The sequence below is a fragment of the Salmo salar genome, chromosome ssa26 (assembly GCF_905237065.1).
Source record: "Salmo salar chromosome ssa26, Ssal_v3.1, whole genome shotgun sequence".
Taxonomy (NCBI): domain Eukaryota; kingdom Metazoa; phylum Chordata; class Actinopteri; order Salmoniformes; family Salmonidae; genus Salmo; species Salmo salar.
The window spans coordinates 38,057,501-38,082,508 of NC_059467.1; the positions used below are offsets into that span (position 1 = coordinate 38,057,501).

Here is a 25,008-nt window from a genome sequence, read left to right on the forward strand (position 1 = left end):
ATGAGAAAGTACAGGGAGCTAGCGAGTCTTTTGAACAGTTTGTGACTGAGCTGCGTCTGCTTGTGAAAGACTGTGAACTCCCACGTGGAGTTCCAGGTCTCCGGCAGCCTCTGGAACTGCCGGTCTGCGGCCAACAAGGCTGAGTTCATCTCAGCCTATGCTACCCTCCAGTCCCTAGACTTCCTGGCGCCGACGGAAACATGGATTACCACAGATAACACTGCTACTCCTACTGCTCTCTCCTCGTCTGACTACGTGTTCTCGCATACCCCTAGAGCATTGAGCCAGCGGGGTGGTGGCACTGGAATCCTCATCTCTCCCAAGTGGACATTCTCTCTTTCTCCCCTGACCCATCTGTCTATCTCCTCATTTGAATTCCATGCTGTCACAGTTACCAGCCCTTTCAAGCTTAACATCCTTATCATTTATCGCCCTCCAGGTTCCCTTGGAGAGTTCATCAATGAGCTTGACGCCTTGATAAGTTCCTTTCCTGAGGATGGCTCACCTCTCACAGTTCTGGGTGACTTTAACCTCCCCACGTCTACCTTTGACTCATTCCTCTCTGCCTCCTTCTTTCCACTCCTCTCCTCTTTCGACCTCACCCTCTCACCTTCCCCCATACGCTTGACCTCATCTTTACTAGATGCTGTTCTTCCACTAATCTCATTGCAACTCCCCTCCAAGTCTCCGACCACTACCTTGTATCCTTTTCCCTCTCGCTCTCATCCAACACTTCTCACTCTGCCCCTACTCGGATGGTATTGCGCCGTCCCAACCTTCGCTCTCTCTCTCCCGCTACTCTCTCCTCTTCCATCCTATCATCTCTTCCCTCTGCTCAAACCTTCTCCAACCTATCTCCTGATTCTGCCTCCTCAACCCTCCTCTCCTCCCTCTCTGCATCCTTTGATTTCCTCTTTCCCCTATCCTCCTCCCCTCCTGCTCCGTGGCTTGACAACTCACTGCGAGCTCACAGAACAGGGCTCCGGGCAGCCGAGCGGAAATGGAGGAAAACTCGCCTCCCTGCGGACCTGGCATCCTTTCACTCCCTCCTCTCTACATTTTCCTCTTCTGTCTCTGCTGCTAAAGCCACTTTCTACCACTCTAAACTCCAAGCATCTGCCTCTAACCCTAGGAAGCTCTTTGCTACCTTCTCCTCCCTCCTGAATCCTCCTCCCCCTCCTCCTCCCTCTCTGCGGATGACTTCGTCAACCATTTTGAAAAGAAGGTTAACGACATCCGATCCTCGTTTGCTAAGTCAAACGACACCGCTGGTCCTGCTCACACTGCCCTACCCTGTGCTTTGACCTCTTTCTCCCCTCTCTCTCCAGATGAAATCTCGCGTCTTGTGACGGCCGGCCGCCCAACAACCTGCCCACTTGACCCTATCCCCTCCTCTCTTCTCCAGACCATTTCCGGAGACCTTCTCCCCTACCTCACCTCGCTCATCAACTCATCCTTGACCGCTGGCTACGTCCCTTCCGTCTTCAAGAGAGCGAGAGTTGCACCCCTTCTGAAAAAACCTACACTCGATCCCTCCGATGTCAACAACTACAGACCAGTATCCCTTCTTTCCTTTCTCTCCAAAACTCTTGAACGTGCCGTCCTTGGCCAGCTCTCCTGCTATCTCTCTCAGAATGACCTTCTTGATCCTAATCAGTCAGGTTTCAAGACTGGGCATTCAACTGAGACTGCTCTTCTCTGTGTCACGGAGGCTCTCCGCACTGCTAAAGCTAACTCTCTCTCCTCTGCTCTCATCCTTCTAGACCTATCTGCTGCCTTTGATACCGTGAACCATCAGATCCTCCTCTCCACCCTCTCCGAGCTGGGCATCTCCGGCGCGGCCCACGCTTGGATTGCGTCCTACCTGACAGGTCGCTCTTACCAGGTGGCGTGGCGAGAATCTGTCTCCGCACCACGTGCTCTCACCACTGGTGTCCCCCAGGGCTCTGTTCTAGGCCCACTCCTATTCTCGCTATACACCAAGTCACTTGGCTCTGTCATATCCTCACATGGTCTCTCATATCATTGCTATGCAGATGACACACAATTATTCTTCTCCTTTCCCCCTTCTGACAACCAGGTGGCGATTCGCATCTCTGCATGTCTGGCAGACATATCAGTGTGGATGACGGATCACCACCTCAAGCTGAACCTCGGCAAGACGGAGCTGCTCTTCCTCCCGGGGAAGGACTGCCCGTTCCATGATCTCGCCATCACGGTTGACAACTCCCTTGTGTCCTCCTCCCAGAGTGCTAAGAGCCTCGGCGTGACCCTGGACAACACCCTGTCGTTCTCCACTAACATCAAGGCGGTGACCCGATCCTGTAGGTTCATGCTCTACAACATTCGCAGAGTACGACCCTGCCTCACACAGGAAGCGGCGCAGGTCCTAATCCAGGCACTTGTCATCTCCCGTCTGGATTACTGCAACTCGTTGTTGGCTGGGCTCCCTGCCTGTGCCATTAAACCCCTCCAACTCATCCAGAACGCCGCAGCCCGTCTGGTGTTCAACCTTCCCAAGTTCTCTCATGTCACCCCGCTCCTCCGCTCTCTCCACTGGCTTCCAGTCGAAGCTCGCATCCGCTACAAGACCATGGTGCTTGCCTACGGAGCTGTGAGGGGAACGGCACCTCCGTACCTTCAGGCTCTGATCAGGCCCTACACTCAAACAAGGGCACTGCGTTCATCCACCTCTGGCCTGCTCGCCTCCCTACCTCTGAGGAAGCACAGTTCCCGCTCAGCCCAGTCAAAACTGTTCGCTGCTCTGGCACCCCAATGGTGGAACAAGCTCCCTCACGACGCCAGGACAGCGGAGTCAATCACCACCTTCCGGAGACACCTGAAACCCCACCTCTTTAAGGAATACCTAGGATAGGATAAAGTAATCCTTCTAACCCCCCCCCCCCCCCTTAAAAGATTTAGATGCACTATTGTAAAGTGGTTGTTCCACTGGATATTATAAGGTGAATGCACCAATTTGTAAGTCGCTCTGGATAAGAGCGTCTGCTAAATGACTTAAATGTAAATGTAAATATAAACACATATATATATACACACACACACACGTGAACACACACACACGTGAACACATACACACACACGTCAACACATACACACATCTATCTATTAATGGACTATCAGTATTTTGGTAAACAGCTGAGGGATGGGTCTGGAGAAATATAACCACTCATGTTATAAGTTACATTACTCAAGAATCAATGGTTATATTTCATACATTTTGGTCCAAAAAGAGATGTACCAATCCCAGATGTTCTCTGTTAAAGAGGCCACAACAGCCCCTCTCTCTGGCCCGCACCATTAACACGGCTAGGGGTGTAAATCTGTCCCCGGTAACTGGAACCATGGTTTTTTTCATCTGGTTTTGTAAGCTCTGCCCATGTCCAGAGCCACACAGAGGGACTACATGAATACTTTTACAAATCTATCTGTCAATTTTATGATTTGAAGCAGCATTTTACGTTTCAAAGTGGATCTTCATGTTTTGATGCATGTTTTGACTCCCATGTTTGACTCGCGCCACCCAAGTCATAGACTGTTCTCTCTGCTACCACACGGCAAGCAGTACTGGAGCGCTAAGTCTAGGTCCAAAAGGCTCCTTAACAGCTTCTACCCCCAAGCCATAAGACTGCTGAACAGCTAATCAAATGGCTACCCAGATTAGCATTGCCCCCCCCTGCTGCTACTCTCTGTTTATTATCTATGCATAGTCACTTAACCCCTACCTACAAGTACATATTACCTCAATGACCTGGACTAACCTGTACCCCCGCACATTGACTCAATACCAGTACCCCCTGTATATAGCCTCCTTATTGTTATTTTATTGTTACTCTTTTATTTTTTTACTTTAGTTTATTTAGTAAATATTTTCTTAAGTCTTATTTTTCTTAACTGTATTTTTGGTTAAGGGCTGGTAAGAATTTGGCGCATATGACAAATAGAATGTGATTTGATGTGTGACTTATCTTTCCTCTCCTCCCTTCCTCCCTCCCTTCCTGACCCACACCCCCCTCCTCTCCTGACCCCACCCCCCTCTCCTGACCCCAACCCCTCTCCTCACCCCTCCCCCTCCTCTCCTGACCACACCCCCCTCTCCTCACCCCTCCCCGCTCCTCTCCTGACCCCACCCCCTCTCCTCACCCCTCCCCTCACCCCACTCCCCTCCTCCTCTCATGACCCCACCTCCCACTCCCCTCCTCCTCTCCTGACCCCCACACCCTTGACCCCACCTCCCACTCCCCTCCTCCTCTCCTGACCCCCACACCCTTCTCCTCACCCCACTCCCCTCCTCCTCTCCTGACCCCACTCCCCTCCTCCTCTCCTGACCCCACTCCCCTCCTCCTCTCCTGACCCCACTCCCCTCCTCCTCTCCTGACCCCACTCCCCTCCTCCTCTCCTGACCTCACTCCCCTCCTCCTCTCCCGACCCCACACTCCTCACCCCACTCCCCTCTCCTCACCCCACTCCCCTCCTCCTCTCCTGACCCCACCCCTCTCTCCTCACCCCACTCCCGTCCCTCCACCAGACACCATGATGAAGCACCTTCAGTCCATGGACGCGTGCCGGAGCTTCTCAGAGTTCCGCCAGGAGGCCAGCATGCTCCACTCCCTGCAGCACCCATGCATCGTGCCCCTGGTGGGAATCAGTATCCACCCACTCTGCTTCGCCCTGCAGCTGGCTCCCCTGGGCAGCCTCAACATTGTGCTGGAGGACAGACATAAAGGTATGAAGAGGTAGAAAGAGAGAGAGACAAAGACTGACACACCAGACAGGGAGAGAGACGGCGAGAGAGAGATCCACAGCTAGAGAGATCCCCAATGCTGAGAATCTTCTCTACTCAAGTTATGAAAACATTTTAAACTTGCCCTTTTAACTCCACCCCGTCTCCCCATCAGGCTCCAGGTACATGCCTCTGGGTCACATGCTTACCTTCAAGGCAGCCTATCAGATCGCAGCGGGGCTGGCCTACCTGCACAGGAAGAACATCATCTTCTGTGACCTCAAGTCAGACAACATCCTGGTGTGGTCCCTGGAGGTAGGTGATTAGTATGAAGGGCAGAATTCCAAATCGACCCCTAGCCACTATGTCTGGGTTGTTCAATTCCAGTCCAATTCCAGTTTTTTTGGTTTTTACCTGGTAGTTAAATGCACTCACCTGGTGTCCCAGGTCTGAATCAGTCCCTGATGAGAAGGAGAGGATGAAAACCAGAAGTGTTTTGGCCCTCCCAGTAGTAACAATAGTGTTGCATGTTTGTGTGAAGTTGGCGTAATCCTTCTTTGCCTCATCCTAGGTGTGTGACCCGGTGAATATCAAGCTGTCGGACTACGGCATCTCGCGCCAGTCCTTCCACGAGGGGGCACTGGGGGTGGAGGGCACGCCGGGGTACCAGGCCCCCGAGATACGCCCAGGCATCGTTTATGATGAGAAGGTAGATGATTAGAAGGTCTATGGTGGCAGGTAACCTAGCAGTTAAGAGCGTTGGGCCAGAAACCGAAAGGTCGCTGGTTCGAATTCCTGAGCTGACTTGGTGAAAAATCTGTCAAGGTGCTCTTGAGCAAGGCACTTAACCCTAATCGCTCTGGATAAGAGCGTCAGCTAAATAACTTGAATGTCAATGTGTAATGTAAGGTAGTGCCTACCACACCTGGGGTCATCTACATACATATATTACATACAAATACTTAATCTGTACTTGATTTACTCTGCCTGGTACAAAGGAACCAATGGAATAGTCCCAATAGGGACTCACTACAATCTTCAAACTGTCTTTATTTGTTCTATAGGTTGTTCTTTTAGTATAACATACAACTGTATACCTATTTATGTCTGTGTGGTGGTATTTTTTTATATTTTATTTTACCTTTATTTAACTAGGCAAGTCGGTTAAGAACAAATTCTTATTTTCAATGACGGCCTAGGAACAGTGGGTTAACTGCCTTGTTCAGCTCAGGGATTTGATCTTGCAACCTTTCGGTTACTAGTCCAATGCGCTAACCACTAGGCTACCTGCCCTATGTGGTAACTGTACTGACCAACATTTCCTTGTATTTAGGCTAGTGCTATTGACTGTAGGGTAATGTTAATGACTAACATTTAGGGTAATATTACTGACTGTATCATTTAGGGTAATGGTACTGAATGTCATTTAGGTACCCCCGACGGCATTGCGCATACCTCAGTTTGGGAATACCTGCCCTAAATGATAGTCACATTTTTACAAAATAAAATATATATATTTATTTTGTATTTTTGTTTTGGGGAAAAATAAAAAATCTTCACATTTTCAAACAGTCCATTTATATTTTCCAACGGGGCTATACATTTGGGTAAGGTTTTTTTTCTCACCTGAGTAGCCTCGTTTCACTGCCAAAAAATTTAATTAAACTATCTAGTGTTCAGCAAAATACAACACAATATCAAATACAGGTAGCCTAGTCAAATAATTAACATCCAATCACATTAACCGTTACTCTCTCGCAGGAATTCCACTAACGGTCCATATGTAGCCAAACGTAGCTGCTGCTCATTTCCGTTTACTCTAAAATGTATAAATGGTTAAAAAAAAAAGTAAGGCCGGCGTCCATAGAGACACATACCAGCAGTACTACACCTGCACCTGTCGACGACACAAGTTGTTCTGCTTCCATGAGCACATCCAATGCTAGCATCAGTAATTCTACATTTGTTGTTAGCACAGCTAGCATGGACACTGACAGTTGTGAATCTGATGCAGCCGAAGAGCTACTGCCCCCTTATCCAGGAAAGCACCGAACAACAGAATGGGATGTTGGACCATCGAAGAGGTGCAAATATGATGAGAACTACATTGATTTGGGGTTCTCTTATATTGGGAGTAGTGCCTTTCCTCAGCCGCAGTGTGTTATATGTGCAAAAGTACTATCTCACAACTCGATGAAACCTTCACTCTTGCGCAGACATTTAGAAACAAAACATGCCAATTTGAAAAATAAGCCACAAGAGTTTTTGGAGTGAGAATTAAGATCACTTTCATGTATAAAAGTAACAGATACCATTAATAAGAAGGGGCTAGAAGCATCTTATATGGTGAGCTACTGAGTAGCAAGAACAGGCAAGCCCCATGCTATTGTGGAGGACTTAATTGTTCCTGCTACCGCAGATATGGGTGGGACAATACTGTGGGAAAAGGCCAAAGAAACTATACAGACAATGTCTTCATCAAACAACACTGTTTCACGACGCATCAGTGACATGACAGGAGATCTTGTGAAACAATTACTGCTTCGCATACAAGCCAGTGAATTCTGTAGAAAAGATGGATGAGTCAACAGACGTGGCGGGCCTGGCACAGCTCCTGGTATATGTCCGTTACGTTTATGGGGGGCCAATTAAGGAAGACATCCTCTTCTGCAAACCACTGGAAACCAGGACAACAGGAGAGGATATTTTTAAAGTACTGGACAGCTTTGTGACATCAAATGGACTTTAGTGGTCAAGATGTGTGGGTATCTGTACTGATGGCGCAAAAGCCATGACAAGGAGACATAGTGGAGTGGTAACGCGTGTGCAAGCAGTTGCTCCCGACGCCACTTGGGTACACTGCAGTATCCACCGAGAGGCTCTTGCTGCCTAAGGAATGCCTGACAGCTTGAAAGATGTTTTGGACACTACAGTGAAAATGGTTAACTTTCTTAAAGCAAGGCCCCTGAACTCTCGTGTAGTTTCTGCACTATGCAATGATATGGGCAGCGACCATGTAAAGCTTTTACAACATAAAGAAGTGCGCTGGTTGTCAAGGGGCAAAGTATTGACACGTTTTTTTGAATTGAAAGACGAGCTTAATGTTTTCTCTACTGACCATAATTTTCACTTGTTTGACCGCTTGCATGATGACGAGTTTCTCACACAACTGGCCTATCTGGGTGATGTTTTTTCTCGCCTGAAAGATCTGAATCTAGGATTACAGGGACTCTCCAACTATATCCAATGTGCGGGACAAAATTGAGGCTATGATTTAAGAAGTTGGAGCTCTTCTCTGTCTGCATTAACAAGGACAACACACAGGTCTTTCTATCGTTGTATGATTTTTTTGGTGTGTGCAAATGAACTCAAGTTTACAGACAATGTCAAGTGTCATATAGCGAAGCACCTGAGTGAGTTGGGTGCGCATTTGCGCAGGTACTTTCCCGAGACGGATGACACAAACAACTGGATTCGTTATCCCTTTCATGCCCTGCCTCCAGTCCACTTACCGAGAGCCTCATCCAAATTGCAACAAGTGGTTCTGTGAAAATTTTATTTAATCAGAAGCCACTGCCAGATTTCTGGATTGGGCTGCGCTCAGAGTATCCTGCCTTGGCAAATCACACTGTTAAGACTCTGATGCCCTTTGCAACCACGTACCTACAGTATGTGAGAGTGGATTCTCGGCCCTCACTAGCATGAAAACTAAATGCAAGCACAGACTGTGTGTGGAAAAGGATTTAAGACTGAGACTCTCCAATACAACCCAACATTGCAGAGTTATGTGCATCCTTTCAAGCACACCCTTCTCATTAACCTGTGGTGAGTTATTCACAATTTTTGATGAACAAATAAGGTTTTATATGTAAGATGGTTAAATAAAGAGCAAAATTATTGATTATGATTACTATTTGTGCACTGGTCCTATAAGAGCTTTTTGTCACTTCCCACGAGCCGGGTTGTGACAAAAACTCACACTCATTCTTATGTTTAATAAATGTATCGTATAGTGTGTGTGTGTGGCAGGCTTACAATGATGGCAAAAAACAACATTTGAGAGTGCGATGACCCTGCTGCTAGAGGGGGTACGCAGCTGGAGGTTGAATGTTTGAAGGGGTACGGGACTATAAAAAGTTTGGGAACCACTGATTTAGGGTAACGGTACTGACTGTATCATTTAGGGTAACGGTACTGACTGTATCATTTAGGGTAACGGTACTGACTGTATCATTTAGGGTAACGGTACTGACTATCATTTAGGGTAACGGTACTGACTGTATCATTTAGGGTAACATAACTGACTATCATTTAGGGTAACGGTACTGACTATCATTTAGGGTAACTGTACTGACTATCATTTAGGATAACGGTACTGACTATCATTTAGGATAACGGTACTGACTATCATTTAGGATAACGGTACTGACTATCATTTTAGGGTAACGGTACTGACTATCATTTAGGATAACGGTACTGACTGTATCATTTAGGGTAACGGTACTGACTATCATTTAGGATAACGGTACTGACTATCATTTAGGATAACGGTACTGACTATCATTTTAGGGTAACGGTACTGACTATCATTTAGGATAACGGTACTGACTGTATCATTTAGGATAACGGTACTGACTATCATTTGCTGTAACATAACTGACTATCATTTAGGGTAACGGTACTGACTATCATTTAGGGTAACGGTACTGACTGTATCATTTAGGATAACGGTACTGACTATCATTTGCTGTAACATAACTGGCTATCATTTAGGGTAACGGTACTGACTATCATTTAGGGTAACTGTACTGACTATCATTTAGGATAACGGTACTGACTATCATTTAGGATAACGGTACTGACTATCATTTAGGGTAACGGTACTGACTGTATCATTTAGGGTAACGGTACTGACTGTATCATTTAGGGTAACGGTACTGACTGTATCATTTAGGGTAACGGTACTGACTGTATTATTTAGGATAACGGTACTGACTGTATCATTTAGGATAACGGTACTGACTGTATCATTTAGGATAACGGTACTGACTATCATTTAGGATAACGGTACTGACTGTATCATTTAGGGTAACGGTACTGACTGTATCATTTAGGGTAACGGTACTGACTATCATTTGCTGTAACATAACTGACTGTATCATTTAGGGTAACGGTACTGACTGTATCTTTTAGGGTAACTGTACTGACTGTATCTTTTAGGATAACTGTACTGACTGTATCATTTAGAATAACGGTACTGACTATCATTTAGGATAACGGTACTGACTGTATCATTTAGGATAACGGTACTGACTGTATCATTTAGGGTAACGGTACTGACTATCATTTGCTGTAACATAACTGACTGTATCATTTAGGGTAACGGTACTGACTGTATCTTTTAGGGTAACTGTACTGACTGTATCTTTTAGGGTAACTGTACTGACTGTATCATTTAGAGTAACGGTACTGACGTATCATTTAGGATAACGGTACTGACTGTATCATTTAGGATAACGGTACTGACTGTATCATTTAGGGTAACGGTACTGACTATCATTTGCTGTAACATAACTGACTGTATCATTTAGGGTAACGGTACTGACTGTATCATTTAGGGTAACTGTACTGACTGTATCATTTGCTGTAACATAACTGACTTATATTGACATGATTTCTTTAATTCCATGCAGTATCTATATACCCTGAGTGTACAAAACATTCAGAACACCGTCCTAATATGGAGTTGCACCTCTCCATCCGTTTTACTCTCAGAACAGCCTCAATTTGTCAGGGCATGGACTCTACAAGGTGTCGAATTGTTCCATAGGGATGCTGGTCCATGTTGACACCAATGCTTTCCACAGTTGTCAAGTTTTCTGGATGTCTTTTGGGTGGTTGACCATTCTTGATGAACACGGGAAACTGTTGAACGTGAAAAACCCAGTTCTTGCAGTCCTTGACACAAACCAGTGCACCTGGCACCTACTACCATACCTGTTCAGAGGCTGTTAAATATTTTGTCTTGCCCATTCACCCTCTGAATAACACACATACACAATCCATGTCTCAACTGTCTCAAGGCTTAAAAATCCTTCTTTAACCTGTTTCCTCTCCTTCATCTACACTGATTAAAGTGGATTTAACAAGTGACATCAATAAGGGATCATAGCTTTCACCTGGATTCACCTGGTCAGTCTATATCATGGAAGGAGCAGGTGTTCTTAATGTTTAGTCCACTCAGTGTACACCTATATAATTAGTAGGTCCCTATGTTACACCATATACATATCCAGTTTTATGTGGGTATGCGGTCCTCAGAGAAAAGGACTTGTGTGGATTTATGGGAAGGTGGCTGTGTTGTTATGACTGGTCACTTCCTCTTTTGGACATGTCACTTTAGTGTCTGATTAGTAACATGTGTCTGATTAGTAACATGTGTGTGCTGCTGCAAGTGAAATGTAAGGAAATGAGATGTGTGTTTTACTGTGCAGTATGTCTGGGTACCATATTTTTACACAGTATGTGTCCATGCAGCATGTAGAGTGTATCATTTACCACATGTCTATGACTAAAGCATCCATTCCCTAATGCCTGTATGAGTGTACTGGACGTACAGTAATATCCCATAGCCTACCCGTCTGAGGTGAAGTGTTGTTCTTGTGGAATATATTCTATAGTATACTGGAATTTACTCAACTTGCCCTCTATGTTGGTTAGGTGGGCAATTAGCTCCTGCTTTTTCTGCTCATTAGCCAATCATCTCTCGTCCTGATATGAATTATCCAATTAACTCTCCCTCTGTGGTTGCTCATCAGGCATATGATATGTATTAGTCAACCATGAATTAGCCAACTACGGTATGAAACCAACCAACCAACCCTGTCTCTGTGTACTTTAATCCTATGGGCTTTTATGTCCTCATTTTAATGAGCCTTTCCAACATGGCTGTCTACCATCTCTGGGCTCCATTCTCTCTAGGGGGTCTGGGCTGGCTTAGCAGGGCTTTTAAGTGGTTTGACGCACACACACACACACACACACACACTGGTTTGACTGTTTTTCTCGGGGGTTAAATCTCTTTTAACCCTCCAACTCAATTGAGCATCCTCTCAAAGGGAAGTGAGAGGTGACTTTAAACCATCACGTCAATACTCTGACCCTGTTCTGCTGTTAAACTCTCACGTCTATACTCTGACCCTGTTCTGCTGTTCTCAGCCAATCATGTCCCTCCTGCCATACATTAATCAAATAGGAACCAAAAAGGATTAAACTTCAAATGAGGTTTCAGGATGTAGTTATTGTAATACTGCAGGAAGAGATGGAGAGGAAAGAGAGAGTGACTAAAATGGAAAGACTGAGAGATGGATAGAGGGAGAAAGAGAGAGAGATGAGAGAGTAAAATGGAAAGACAGAGATGGAGAAAGAGCGAGAAAGAGCAAGAGAGAGCTGGAGAGAGTAAAATTGAAAGACAGAGAGATGGAATACCAGACATTCTGTGTACTTAACTAATCTATAAACGGGGTATACATAAATAGTGTGTAATATAATCGTATAATATTCAACAACCCATATTTTCTTTGGCAACATTGGATTTCCCCTGTCATACCAATGCTAGAGATTGATGACAGACAGGGAATGTACCATAGAGAATATACCGTGACGCTTACTGTAGCCCCTCTGACTCCGAGTTCCACGGACGTTGAGGATTCTCAGAATAGTTGCCAAGTGATGTCATCGTGGCGAGGAGCCAGGACTGCTACCGTAACGCTAACAGAGCGTGGAAACACACCACTCCGGTGCATTTTGGCCCCATCTGTCTGCGCTGCGTTAAATAAACCCTGGGAAGAAAGCCACAGTGGGCTGTTCATCTCAAGCTCATGGCCATTCATAGAAAGGAATTCAACTTGGACTATTTCTTGGACTGAAAATATGCTGTTTTGTGTTCCATCACCAAGCTGAATGGCCTTCATAGATAACATTAGAGTCTGACTATTACAATGGGATGACTGGTGTGTGTGTGCATTTCAATTCAATAAGCTTTATTGGCATATAAACGTACATTGCCAAAGCAATTAAATCAATATAGAAATATATACACTGACTGTACAAAACATTAAGAACACCTGTCTATTATTGAGTTGCAACCCCCCTCCTCAATTCGTCGGAGCATGGACTACAAGGTGTCGAAAGCGTTCCACAGGGATGCTGGTCCATGTTGACTCCAATGCTTTCCACAGTCACGTTGGCTGGATGTCTTTTGGATAGTGGACCATTCTTGATACACAAAGGAAACTGTTGAGCATGAAAAACCCAGCAGCATTGCAGTTCTTGACACAAACTGGTGTGCCTGGCACCTACTACCATACCCTGTTCAAAGGCACTTAGATGTTTTGTCTTGCCCATTCACCCTCTGAATGGCACACATACACAATCCATGTCTCAATTGTCTCAAGGCTTAAAACTCCTTTTTTAACCTGTCTCCTCCCATTCATCTACACTGATTGAAGTGGATTTAACAAGTGACATCAATAAGGGATCATAGCTTTCACCTGGTCAGTCTATGTCATGGAAAGAGCAGGTATTCTTAATGTTTTGTGCATTGTGTATATAACATATTAAATCAATCTCCCATTCTCTTTCTCTCTCTCTCTCACCCAGGTGGATATGTTCTCGTATGGGATGGTTGTGTATGAGTTGCTGTCAGGTTGTAGGCCTGCGTTGGGCCAGCACCAGCTCCAGATAGCTAAGAAGCTGTCTAAAGGGATCCGTCCCACCCTGGGAAACCCAGAGGAAGTCCAGTTCCACTGTCTGCATGGCCTGATGATTGAGTGCTGGGACACTAAGCCTGAGAAGGTGAGGGGCTGTGGGCTGGGACGCCAATACACTTTTCACACTAGTGAGCCAAGCTGTGCTGGCTTGGATATGCTCTTTTTAAAAAGGAAAGTGTGATGACTAATCCGCACCACTATAATGCTATAATGCTATCATGCTGTCTTTCATATATCTAGATGTGTATTAACAACTGATATTACAATGCTCTGTGGCTTACAGCAGGGATTGTCAACTAGATTCAACCATGGGCCGATTTTCTTTCTTAAGTGGATAGTCAGGGGGCCGGAAACATAACTACAAATAATTTGTAGACTTCAAGTTGACCACAAGAAGCCCAAACAGATATAATGTTTGACTAAAACTTAATAATTTCAAACCTTGCTTACATTTGTATACGATCACATATACAATACATGACCAAAAGTATGTGGACACCTGCTCGTCGAAAACCTCATTCCAGAATCATCGGCATTAATATGGAGTTGGACCCCCCTTTGCTGCTATAACAGCCTCCACTCTTCTGGGAAGGCTTTCCACTAGATGTTGGAACATTGCTGTGGGGACTTGCTTCCATTCAGACATGAGCATTATTGAGGTTAGGCACTGATGTTGGGTGATTAGGCCTGGCTTGACGTCGGCGTTCCAATTCATCCAAAGGTGTTCGATGGGGTTGAGGTCAGGGCTCTGTGCAGGCCAGTCAAGTTCTTCCACACCGATCTCGACAAACAATTTCTATATGGACCTTGCTTTGTGCACAGGGACATTGTCATGCTGTTGCCACAAAGTTGGAAACACAGAATCATCTAGAATGTTGTTGTATGCTGTAGCGTTAAGATTTCCTTTCACTGGAACTAAGGGGCCTAGCCCGAACCATGAAAAACAGCCCCAGACCATTATTCCTCCTCCACCAAACTTTACAGTTGGCACTATGCATTCGGGCAGGTAGCGTTCTCCTGGCATCTGCCAAACCCAGTTTCGTCCGTCGGACTGCCAGATGGTGACGTGTGATTCATCACTCCAAAGAACGCGTTTCCACAGCTCTAGAGTCCAATGGCTCCAGCCGACGCTTGGCATGGTGATCTTAGACTTGTGTGCTGCTGCTCGGCCATGGAAACCCATTTCATGAAGCTCCCAACAAACAGCTCTTGTGCTGACGTTGCTTCCAGAGGCAGTTTGGAACTCAGTAGTGAGTGTTGCAACCGTGGACAGACCATTTTTATGTGCTACACGCTTCAGCACTCGGCGGTCCCGTTCTGTGAGCTTGCGTGGCCTACCACTTCACAGCTGAGCCGTTGTTGCTCCTAGACATTTCCATTTCACAATAACAGCACTTACAGTTGCCTGGGGCAGCTCTAGCAAGGCAGAAATTTGACGAACTGACTTGTTGGAAAGGTGGTATCGTAAGACGGTGCCACATTGAAAGTCACTGAGCTCTTCTGTAAGGCCATTCTACTGCCAATGTTTGTCTATGGAGATTGCATGGCTGTGTGCTCGATTTTATACACCTGTCAGTAATGGGTGTGGCTGAAATAGCCGAATCCACTAATTTGAAGGGGTGTCCACATACATTGTTATATACAGTACAGTATATCTCTCTATTATGCATGGGAATACTTGGGGCTGATTTGCTGGTGTTTTTACAGTCTTTTGTGTCCAACATTCTTTTTGCTCAGATAAAATCACCAATCCACTGGCCACCAATTGGGGAACCCTGGCTTACAGTATGACATAGTGACTGTGTGTCTCTCTCTTGATCCAGAGGCCCCTGGCCATGCAGTGTGTGAGGCAGATGCAGGAGCCCAGTTTCCCATGTCTGAGGTACCTGCTGGCCTGTGACACACACTCCCAGCTCTTCCTGTCCCACTTGCAGGGACACAGCGCTGTCTTCTGGGACGGGGACAAGGACGACAGGTTGGTTTCTCTTTGTGTTGATTTCAGAGGTTTTCCTGGCCCAAAAAGTCTCAGTGTAGACTTCCTGAGGATCTGAGGGTGTATTTAAGGCAGAACATACACACACACACACACACACACACACACACACATACATACTCTGCACATACCTCTCTGAGAGTAACACACACACACTCCTGTCCTGTAATAAAGCTCCCAGGTGGAAAGTAATTGCTTTAGTGTTGCTCTCCCCCTGTGTGTGACCATGTGTGCTTAGGGACTGGGAGATAATCTCACTACGATAAAGGCAGCTTTCATCGCTCCATACAGGTGGTGCTAATGACTGCTATTGCCTGCAGCTGTCCTGCTGTTAACCCCATAGAGATCCCTTGTAATTCTAATACCCCCTCATAGAGGTATTGCGCCAGGGCTTCCAGCATGGGAACCGACCATGAGAATGACATGATAATTGTTAGCAGGTACTACTCCGCCCGGGGAAGAAGGAGAAAGATTGAATACTGTCCTAACTCTGTCAGGGTAACACGGTTAAATGGTGTGTATTGTCTCGGTATGACTTGTTGGACTACTGTGTGTGTGTGTGTGTGTGTGTGTGTGTGTGTGTGTGTGTGTGTGTGTGTGTGTGTGTGTCTAGATACTCTGCGATAGTGAATGTGTGTTGTCCTATAGGAACTACAGTGTGATAGTGAATGTGTGTTGTCCTATAGGAACTACAGTGTGGTAGTGAATGTGTGTTGTCCTATAGGAACTACAGTGTGATAGTGAATGTGTGTTGTCCTATAGGAACTACAGTGTGATAGTGAATGTGTGTTGTCCTATAGGAACTACAGTGTGGTAGTGAATGTGTGTTGTCCTATAGGAACTACAGTGTGATAGTGAATGTGTGTTGTCCTATAGGAACTACAGTGTGATAGTGAATGTGTGTTGTCCTATAGGAACTACAGTGTGATAGTGAATGTGTGTTGTCCTATAGGAACTACAGTGTGATAGTGAATGTGTGTTGTCCTATAGGAACTACAGTGTGATGGTGAATGTGTGTTGTCCTATAGGAACTACAGTGTGATAGTGAATGTGTGTTGTCCTATAGGAACTACAGTGTGATAGTGAATGTGTGTTGTCCTATAGGAACTACAGTGTGATAGTGAATGTGTGTTGTCCTATAGGAACTACAGTGTGATAGTGAATGTGTGTCTTATAGGAACTACAGTGTGGTGAACGTAGAGAAGGGTCAGGTAGAGGTGAAGAGGATGCCGTGTCCAGGAACCAGGCTGAGCTGTCAGATGAAGATGGACAACACCTTATGGACCGCCACAGAGGTTGGCCAAACAATCACTAACACTGGGGTTGGAGTTGGCCAAACAATCACTAACACTGGGTTTCCTATGGACATTAGAGTAGAATACTTATATTTATTCATACATGTTCTTTGCATCTGACAGTTTACTTAAATGTGAGTTTACATGAACACTGGGGGTGGGTTTGGCCAAACTATCCTTAACACTGGATTTACATTGCAAGTTTACAGTTTACATAGCCCTCTGTCGCAATGGAACTCAGCATGACATAAAACCTCAGACATAAAGGCATAAGCCTTCTTAGGTGGATTTCGTTATGTAACCAATGTACATGTTGACACCATGTCAGTACAGTTGCTCTCACCATACCATAAGTATGTTCATCTCTAGTCTAACCTGTGGCTTTGTAGTGTGTACGCTCAGGCTGAGTTTTGTTGCTTTCATGTTACCTGGTGAAGCAGCGTAAAGTCTAGTGATAACATGTTTGGGGAGGGTTATTGGGAACTGCCAGGAATACACTGGTACTTATGGAATTACGGTACATGTTAAAGAATAAATGGGTGTTTATATACAAAATGATCATTGGCAATATTTTTTAAGTATTTCTCTGCCCATGAAATGGAAGCTTATAACATTATCCACCTTGAGTAGATTATGTATATCTGTATACATTTAGTTTCTGTAAGTGTGTGATAGTGTGTGTACTGTACCAATCAAAAGTTTGGACACACCTACTCATTCCAGGGTTTTTCTTTATTCTTACTATTTTCTACATTGTAGAATAATAGTGAAGACGTCAAAACTATGAAATAACACATGAAATCATGTAGTAACCAAAAAAGTGTTAAACAAATCAAAATATGTTTTAGATTTTAGAATCTTAAAAGTAGCCACCCTTTGCCTTGATGACAGCTTTGCACACTCTTGGCATTCTCTCAACCAGCTTCACCTGTAATGGTTTTCCAACAGTCTTGAAGGAGTTCCCACATGCTGAGCACTTGTTGGCTGCTTTTCCTTCACTCTGCGATCAAACTCATCCCAAACCATCTCAATTGGGTTGAGGTCTGGTTATTGTGGAGGCCAGGTCATCTGATGCAGCACTCCACCACTTTCCTTCTTGGTCAAATAGCCCTTATACAGCCTGGAGGTGTGTTTTGGGTCATTATCTTGTTGAAAAACAAATGATAGTCCCACTAAGCGCAAACCAGATCTTCCTATTGGTGTCCTTTAGTAGTGGTTTCTTTGCAGCAATTCCATCATGAAGGCCTGATTCACGCAGTCTCCTCTGAACAGTTGATGTTGAGATGTGTCTGTTACTTGAACTCTGTGAGGTGCAATCTGAGGTGCAGTTAATTGCTGATTTCTGAGGCTGGTAACTCTGACCTTATCCTTTGCAGCAGAGGTAACTCTGTCTTCCTTTCCTGTGGCAGCCCTCATGAGAGCCAGTTTCATCATAGCGCTTGATGGTTTTTGCGACTGCACTTTATATTTTCCAGATTGACTGACCTTCATGTCTTAAAGTAATGATGGACTGTCATTTCTCTTTGCTTATTTCAGCTGTTCTTGCAATAATATGGACTTGGTCTTTTACCAAATAGGGCTATCATCTGTATACACAGCACAACTGATTGTCTCAAACGCATTAAGAAGGAAAGACATTCAACAAATTAACTTTTAACAAGGCACACCTGTTATTTCCAGATGACTACCTCATGAAGCTGGTTGAGAGAATGCCAAGAGTGTGCAAAGCTGTCATCAAGGCAAAGGAAGAATATATATTTGAAGAATCTCAAATATAAAATATATTTTGATTTGTTTAACATTTTTTTGATGTCATCACTATTATTCTACAAAGTAGAAAATAGTAAAAAAAAAAAAAACTATGGAATGATTAGGTGTCCAAACTTTTGACTGGTACAGTATGTTAGAAGTTTACATACACCAGCCAAATACATTTAAACTCAGTTTTTCATAATTCCTGACATTTAATCCTAGTAAAAATTCCCTGTCTTAGGTCAGTTAGGATCACCACTTTATTTTAAGAATGTGAAATGTCAGAATAATAGTAGAGAGAATGATTTATTATCTTTTATTTTTTTCATCACATTCCCAGTGGGTCAGACATTTACATACACTCAATTAGTATTTGGTAGCATTGCCTTTAAATTGTTTAACTTGGGTCAAACGTTTTGGGTAGCCTTCCACAAGCTTCCCACAATAAGTTGGGTGAATTTTGGCCCATTCCTCCTGACAGACCTGGTGTAACTGAGTCAGGTTTGCATGCCTCCTTGCTCGCACACACTTTTTCAGTTCTGCCCACACATTTTCTATAGGATTGAGGTCAGGGCTTTGTGATGGCCACTCCAATACCTTGACTTTGTTGTCCTTAAGCCATTTTACCACAACTTTGGAAGTATCCTTTGGGTCATTGTCCATTTGGAAGACCCATTTGTGACCAAGCTTTAACTTCCTGACTGATGTCTTGAGATGTTGCTTCAATATATCCATATAATTTTCCCTCCTCATGAAGCCATCTATTTTGTGAAGTGCACCAGTCCCTCCTGCAGCAAAGCACCCTCACAACATGATACTGCCACCCCTGTGCTTCACGGTTGGGATGGTGTTCTTCGGCTTGCAAGCCTCCCCCTTTTTCCTCCAAACATAACGATGGTCATTATGGCCAAACAGTTCTATTTTTGTTTCATCAGACCAGAGGACATTTCTCCAAAAAGTACAATATTTGTCCCCATGTGCAGTTGCAAACCGTAGTCTGGCTTTTTTATGGCGGTTTTGGAGCAGTGGCTTCTTTCTTGTTCAGCGGCCTTTCAGGTTATGTCGATATAGGACTCGTTTTACTCTGGATATAGATACTTTTGTACCCGTTTCCTCCAGCATCTTCACAAGGTCCTTAGCTGTTGTTCTGGGATTGATTTGCACTTTTAGCTCCAGAGTACGTTCATCTCTAGGAGACAACGCGTCTCCTTCCTGAGTGGTATGACGGCTGCGTGGTCCCATGGTGTTTACACTTGCATACTATTGTTTGTACAGATGAACGTGGTACCTTCAGGCATTTGGAAATTGCTCCCAAGGATGAACCAGACTTGTGGAGGTCTACAATTTGTTTTCTGAGGTCTTGGCTGATATCTTTAGATTTTCCCATGATGTCAAGCAAAGAGGCACTGAATTTGAAGGTAGGCCTTGAAATACATCCACAGGTACACCTCCAATTGACTCAAATGATGTCAATTAGTCTATCAGAAGCTTCTAAAGCCATTTTCTGGAATTTTCCTCGCTGTTAAAAGGCACCCTCAACTTAGTGTATGTAAACTTCTGACCGACTGGAATTGTGATACAGTGAATTATAAGTGAAATAATCTGTCTGTAAACAATTGTTGGAAAAATTACTTGTGTCACGCACAAAGTAGATGTCTTAACCGACTTGCCAAAACTATAGTTTGTTAACAAGAAATGTGTAGAGTGGTTGAAAAACGAGTTTTAATGACACCAACGTTAAGTGTATGTAAAGTTCTGACTTCAACTGTACATGCACGTGTGTGTATTTACTTGTGTGTGTGTTCTAGGAGCAGGAAGTGTTCATCTACAGTCTAAAGGAGATGTGTCCACTGAGCCAGCCCCAGAAACAGATCTCCTGTCCTGCTATAGTCACCTGTCTGTTCCCCGTGCCCGCCAGAGACCAGGTAACTCTCCTGTTGTCACCTGTCTGTTCCCCGTGCCCGCCAGAGACCAGGTAACTCTCCTGTTGTCACCTGTCTGTTCCCCGTGCCCGCCAGAGACCATGTAACATACTGTACACTACTGCCCTGTATGGTTGTCATGATACCAGTATCACAATAATACCATTCTCGATTTTCCATGGCGAAAAGATGAAGTAGAAATGCCAGTCCTCGAACGGTCCCGCTCTGAGCCAATGGAGCGTCTTTTTGATGTCAACATTCAAACAGTCTAAATCCATTTAATATATGCATCCTGAAAAATGTTCCTTTGGTTGTGTTTATGAAGGTAACATTAGAATACAAATTTGTATATTTTATAAAGAACATAATTGCATTTTCATTAGTATATGTTACTGTAGCCTATTTGTAAAGAAAACGAAAAACCACTAACCACACCCATTATAATTTCTATTATGATGTCATTTTGGCAGGTCTTAAGAAACATTGAAATAAGAAAATGTATTTCAAAAGAACAGAATAGCTTTATTATGTTACTAGTCTTTGCTTAGTAGCCTGGGCTGTATGCTGCCACGTGTTCATGTGTGGAGTGCATGGAAGTGGTTATTCTTGGTAAAGGTGATATTTTGAAATAGAGCTCATCTCTTTCATTTTGAGCTATTTGGCAAAAATTAGTGTTTTGGAAACCTCAGAATCGTCTCTTTCAGATATTATACAGAAATCAAAATGTCTTACCTGCATATGACTCTGTAGCACGGGTCGGCAACGAGACAGTAAAATCACCAGGAATTCAGCTAAAAATGAGTTTAATTTAGGAAATCTATTCCCAAGTATTTCCAGGAATAAAAGAGACGTGATGGTGTCTCAGTGTAATCAAGGTATGGAATGATTGTATTTAAAAATAACAATCTCTTTTTGGGCTTAGTTGTGGTCATTTGCGGTGCACAAATGATTGTAATAATGTTCTGCCTCCCCGACCATCCGCTCTGATAAAAATCTAGTTGCCTACCCCGACTGTAGGAGGATTTAAAAAGTCACTTTCTGTTGCTGCGTTTCCCTGCCTCTGTATCAACTCCAAGCTGCGCTAGCCCATCTCTTCAAATACAATTTGACCATTGTTAATATTGTCACCCATCAGACTATTGTCAATTTAATCTTACTCTATTATTATGTGTAAAATGTATTTCAATATAGTTTAGGTGTAGTTTAGATGGGCCATCAGCTGTGCTGTGTTAAATATACTTATTTAGGAAAAGTCAATGGCCAAGTCATTTAAAAATGTAAATTAGTTTTGTGTCAACATGACTCTTTCGGTGCTGCTAGTTATAAACAGGAGCACTGCCTGTTTGCCCCCTCACCTCCCCTTCTCCGTCCCCCTTCACCACCCCTCTCCCTAGACCCTCAGCCCTTTGAAGTGTCCTGTGGCTGGGGTAGTCCAGGTGTTGAGGCTGACCTAGTGGAGCCTGCTGTCTGTCTGGGGATAAGGAGCAAAAGGCTCTCTCACATTATACCTGCAAGGCACTTTGGTTTGCTTGCCACAAAGAAGGGGCGCAGAAATGTTGGATAGTTCGATTTGTTTGAACTTTGACAGAGGCAACACCCCCAAAGTACCATAGCTCTATAACATATTTCTGACACGTCGGCTGTTCAGGGTGTTACACTGCAGACGTGGAGCCCCCTTTGATCTTTCCCTCCTTCCCAGAAACCCATCCTCCACTGAAGTCAGCTGTACAGGTAGAACAGTCAGGCCCCGCTGTAGGACAACAGTAGAACAACAGCTGGTAGTTGCTAGGGGGACTGCAAGGTCGTGGGAGGAACAACTCTGGGGAAAACATTCTACAGTGACACTGAGCCGCTGACCTGGTTGTATGACATGTAAATATGTGTCGGGAATGACGAACGCTATCAAACGCATATTTACACTTAAATTAGAAGACCGTACAGTAGATTGATTTACTGGTTGTATTATTTACTGTAGCAGTGCATGCAAGAGTCTTTTTACTGCCCCGCTCTCTATTTTAACTTGGCAACAAGAATGTTTTCATGCTTTTCATCTAGTCTTCAGTCTTTATCAAGGTTTGGATGTGTTGTTGATATCTTGACTATCTCTGTCTCTCTCTCTCTCTATGTCCCTTCAACCACTCTCCACTCCATATACACCCCCCCAACCTAACATTCTGGTCTCCTCCCACCCATGCAGACCCAGGCGTGTGTCTTCATGGGGATGTCAGACGGTCTGGTGGCAGTGTACTCCCTAATGGATGACATGCCTGTAGAAGGAGAGACCTACCTGTGTTCTCACACCCTCAATACGACCATGTTTGGGATGGAGGACTCTGACCCCAGACAGAGACCCTACCCAGTCAGGAGCATGGTCCTGGTCCACAGTGGATCCCAGGTTGGAATAGATATATCAGCATACCATGATATGCCGATATATCGAAATGTATCTATTCATCTATCTATCTAGATATTCTGATATATTTCAATATACCTGTATACCACAAGGTCAAATGATGAAATAGTAAATAATTGTATACAGTAGTGAAATACCGGTAACCTCATTACAATGTTACTGTGTTAAACTCTGGTAATATAAATGGTTATCATAAAGTGTAAATCTTATCTCCACCTTGCTCTTCCTCCCAGCTGTGGTACTCCCATGGTCCAGGCCTGCTGGTGATTGACTGCCGGACCCTCCAGGCGGTACGTCGTCTGGACCCCTACGACCCACCATCCTCCATACAGGCCCTGGCCTCCAGCCCCTGTCTGTGGGGGGATGAGGTGGTGTGGACCCTGGACGACCACACCAACACCCTGCAGATGTACCACGCTGCCACCTACCAGCTCTGTGCCACGTACAGGTGTGTGAGACGTGAGTGGGTGGGGTGAGGTAGTGTTACACTAATGGGTAGAACACAGCTATAGGATACGCTGGTGGTAGGTAGGACACCAAGCTATAAGATACGCTGGTGGTAGGTAGGACACCAAGCTATAAGATACGCTGGTGGTAGGTAGGACACAGCTATAGGATACGCTGGTGGTAGGTAGGACACAGCTATAGGATACGCTGGTGGTAGGTAGGACACAGCTATAAGATACGCTGGTGGTAGGTAGGACACAGCTATAGGATACGCTGGTGGTAGGTAGGACACAGCTATAAGATACGCTGGTGGTAGGTAGAACACAGCTATAAGATACGCTGGTGGTAGGTAGGACACAGCTATAAGATACGCTGGTGGTAGGTAGGACACAGCTATAAGATACGCTGGTGGTAGGTAGGACACAGTTATAGGATACGCTGGTGGTAGGTAGGACACAGCTATAGGATACGCTGGTGGTAGGTAGGACACAGCTATAGGATACGCTGGTGGTAGGTAGGACACAGCTATAGGATACGCTGGTGGTAGGTAGAACACAGCTATAGGATACGCTGGTGGTAGGTAGTACACAGCTATAGGATACGCTGGTGGTAGGTAGAACACAGTTATAGGATACGCTGGTGGTAGGTAGGACACAGCTATAAGATACGCTGGTGGTAGGTAGAACACAGCTATAGGATACGCTGGTGGTAGGTAGGACACAGCTATAAGATACGCTGGTGGTAGGTAGGACACAGCTATAAGATACGCTGGTGGTAGGTAGGACACAGCTATAAGATACGCTGGTGGTAGGTAGGACACAGCTATAAGATACGCTGGTGGTAGGTAGGACACAGCTATAGGATACGCTGGTGGTAGGTAGGACACAGCTATAGGATACGCTGGTGGTAGGTAGGACACAGCTATAGGATACGCTGGTGGTAGGTAGGACACAGCTATAGGATACGCTGGTGGTAGGTAGAACACAGCTATAGGATACGCTGGTGGTAGGTAGTACACAGCTATAGGATACGCTGGTGGTAGGTAGAACACAGTTATAGGATACGCTGGTGGTAGGTAGGACACAGCTATAGGATACGCTGGTGGTAGGTAGAACACAGCTATAAGATACGCTGGTGGTAGGTAGAACACAGCTATAAGATACGCTGGTGGTAGGTAGAACACAGCTATAGGATACGCTGGTGGTAGGTAGGACACAGCTATAGGATACGCTGGTGGTAGGTAGAACACAGCTATAGGATACGCTGGTGGTAGGTAGAACACAGTTATAGGATACGCTGGTGGTAGGTAGAACACAGCTATAGGATACGCTGGTGGTAGGTAGGACACAGCTATAGGATACGCTGGTGGTAGGTAGAACACAGCTATAGGATACGCTGGTGGTAGGTAGGACACAGCTATAGGATACGCTGGTGGTAGGTAGGACACAGCTATAGGATACGCTGGTGGTAGGTAGAACACAGCTATAGGATACGCTGGTGGTAGGTAGGACACAGCTATAAGATACGCTGGTGGTAGGTAGGACACAGCTATAAGATACGCTGGTGGTAGGTAGGACACAGCTATAGGATACGCTGGTGGTAGGTAGGACACAGCTATAGGATACGCTGGTGGTAGGTAGGACACAGCTATAGGATACGCTGGTGGTAGGTAGG

At 44.9% G+C, this 25,008-nt stretch overlaps 1 protein-coding gene across 1 annotated transcript in view; it reads left to right on the forward strand.

Moving 5' to 3' along the window:
* Positions 1-25,008, forward strand: part of LOC106591281 (leucine-rich repeat serine/threonine-protein kinase 1) — a 186,730-nt gene that overhangs the window by 148,864 nt on the left and 12,858 nt on the right. Inside the window, exons 27-35 of the mRNA XM_045707980.1 lie at positions 4,547-4,744; positions 4,917-5,056; positions 5,313-5,450; positions 13,403-13,597; positions 15,336-15,487; positions 16,683-16,800; positions 20,361-20,477; positions 22,672-22,869; positions 23,121-23,335. Coding sequence (XP_045563936.1) covers positions 4,547-4,744; positions 4,917-5,056; positions 5,313-5,450; positions 13,403-13,597; positions 15,336-15,487; positions 16,683-16,800; positions 20,361-20,477; positions 22,672-22,869; positions 23,121-23,335 — 1,471 coding nt within the window. The remainder of the gene's footprint in view (positions 1-4,546; positions 4,745-4,916; positions 5,057-5,312; positions 5,451-13,402; positions 13,598-15,335; positions 15,488-16,682; positions 16,801-20,360; positions 20,478-22,671; positions 22,870-23,120; positions 23,336-25,008) is intronic.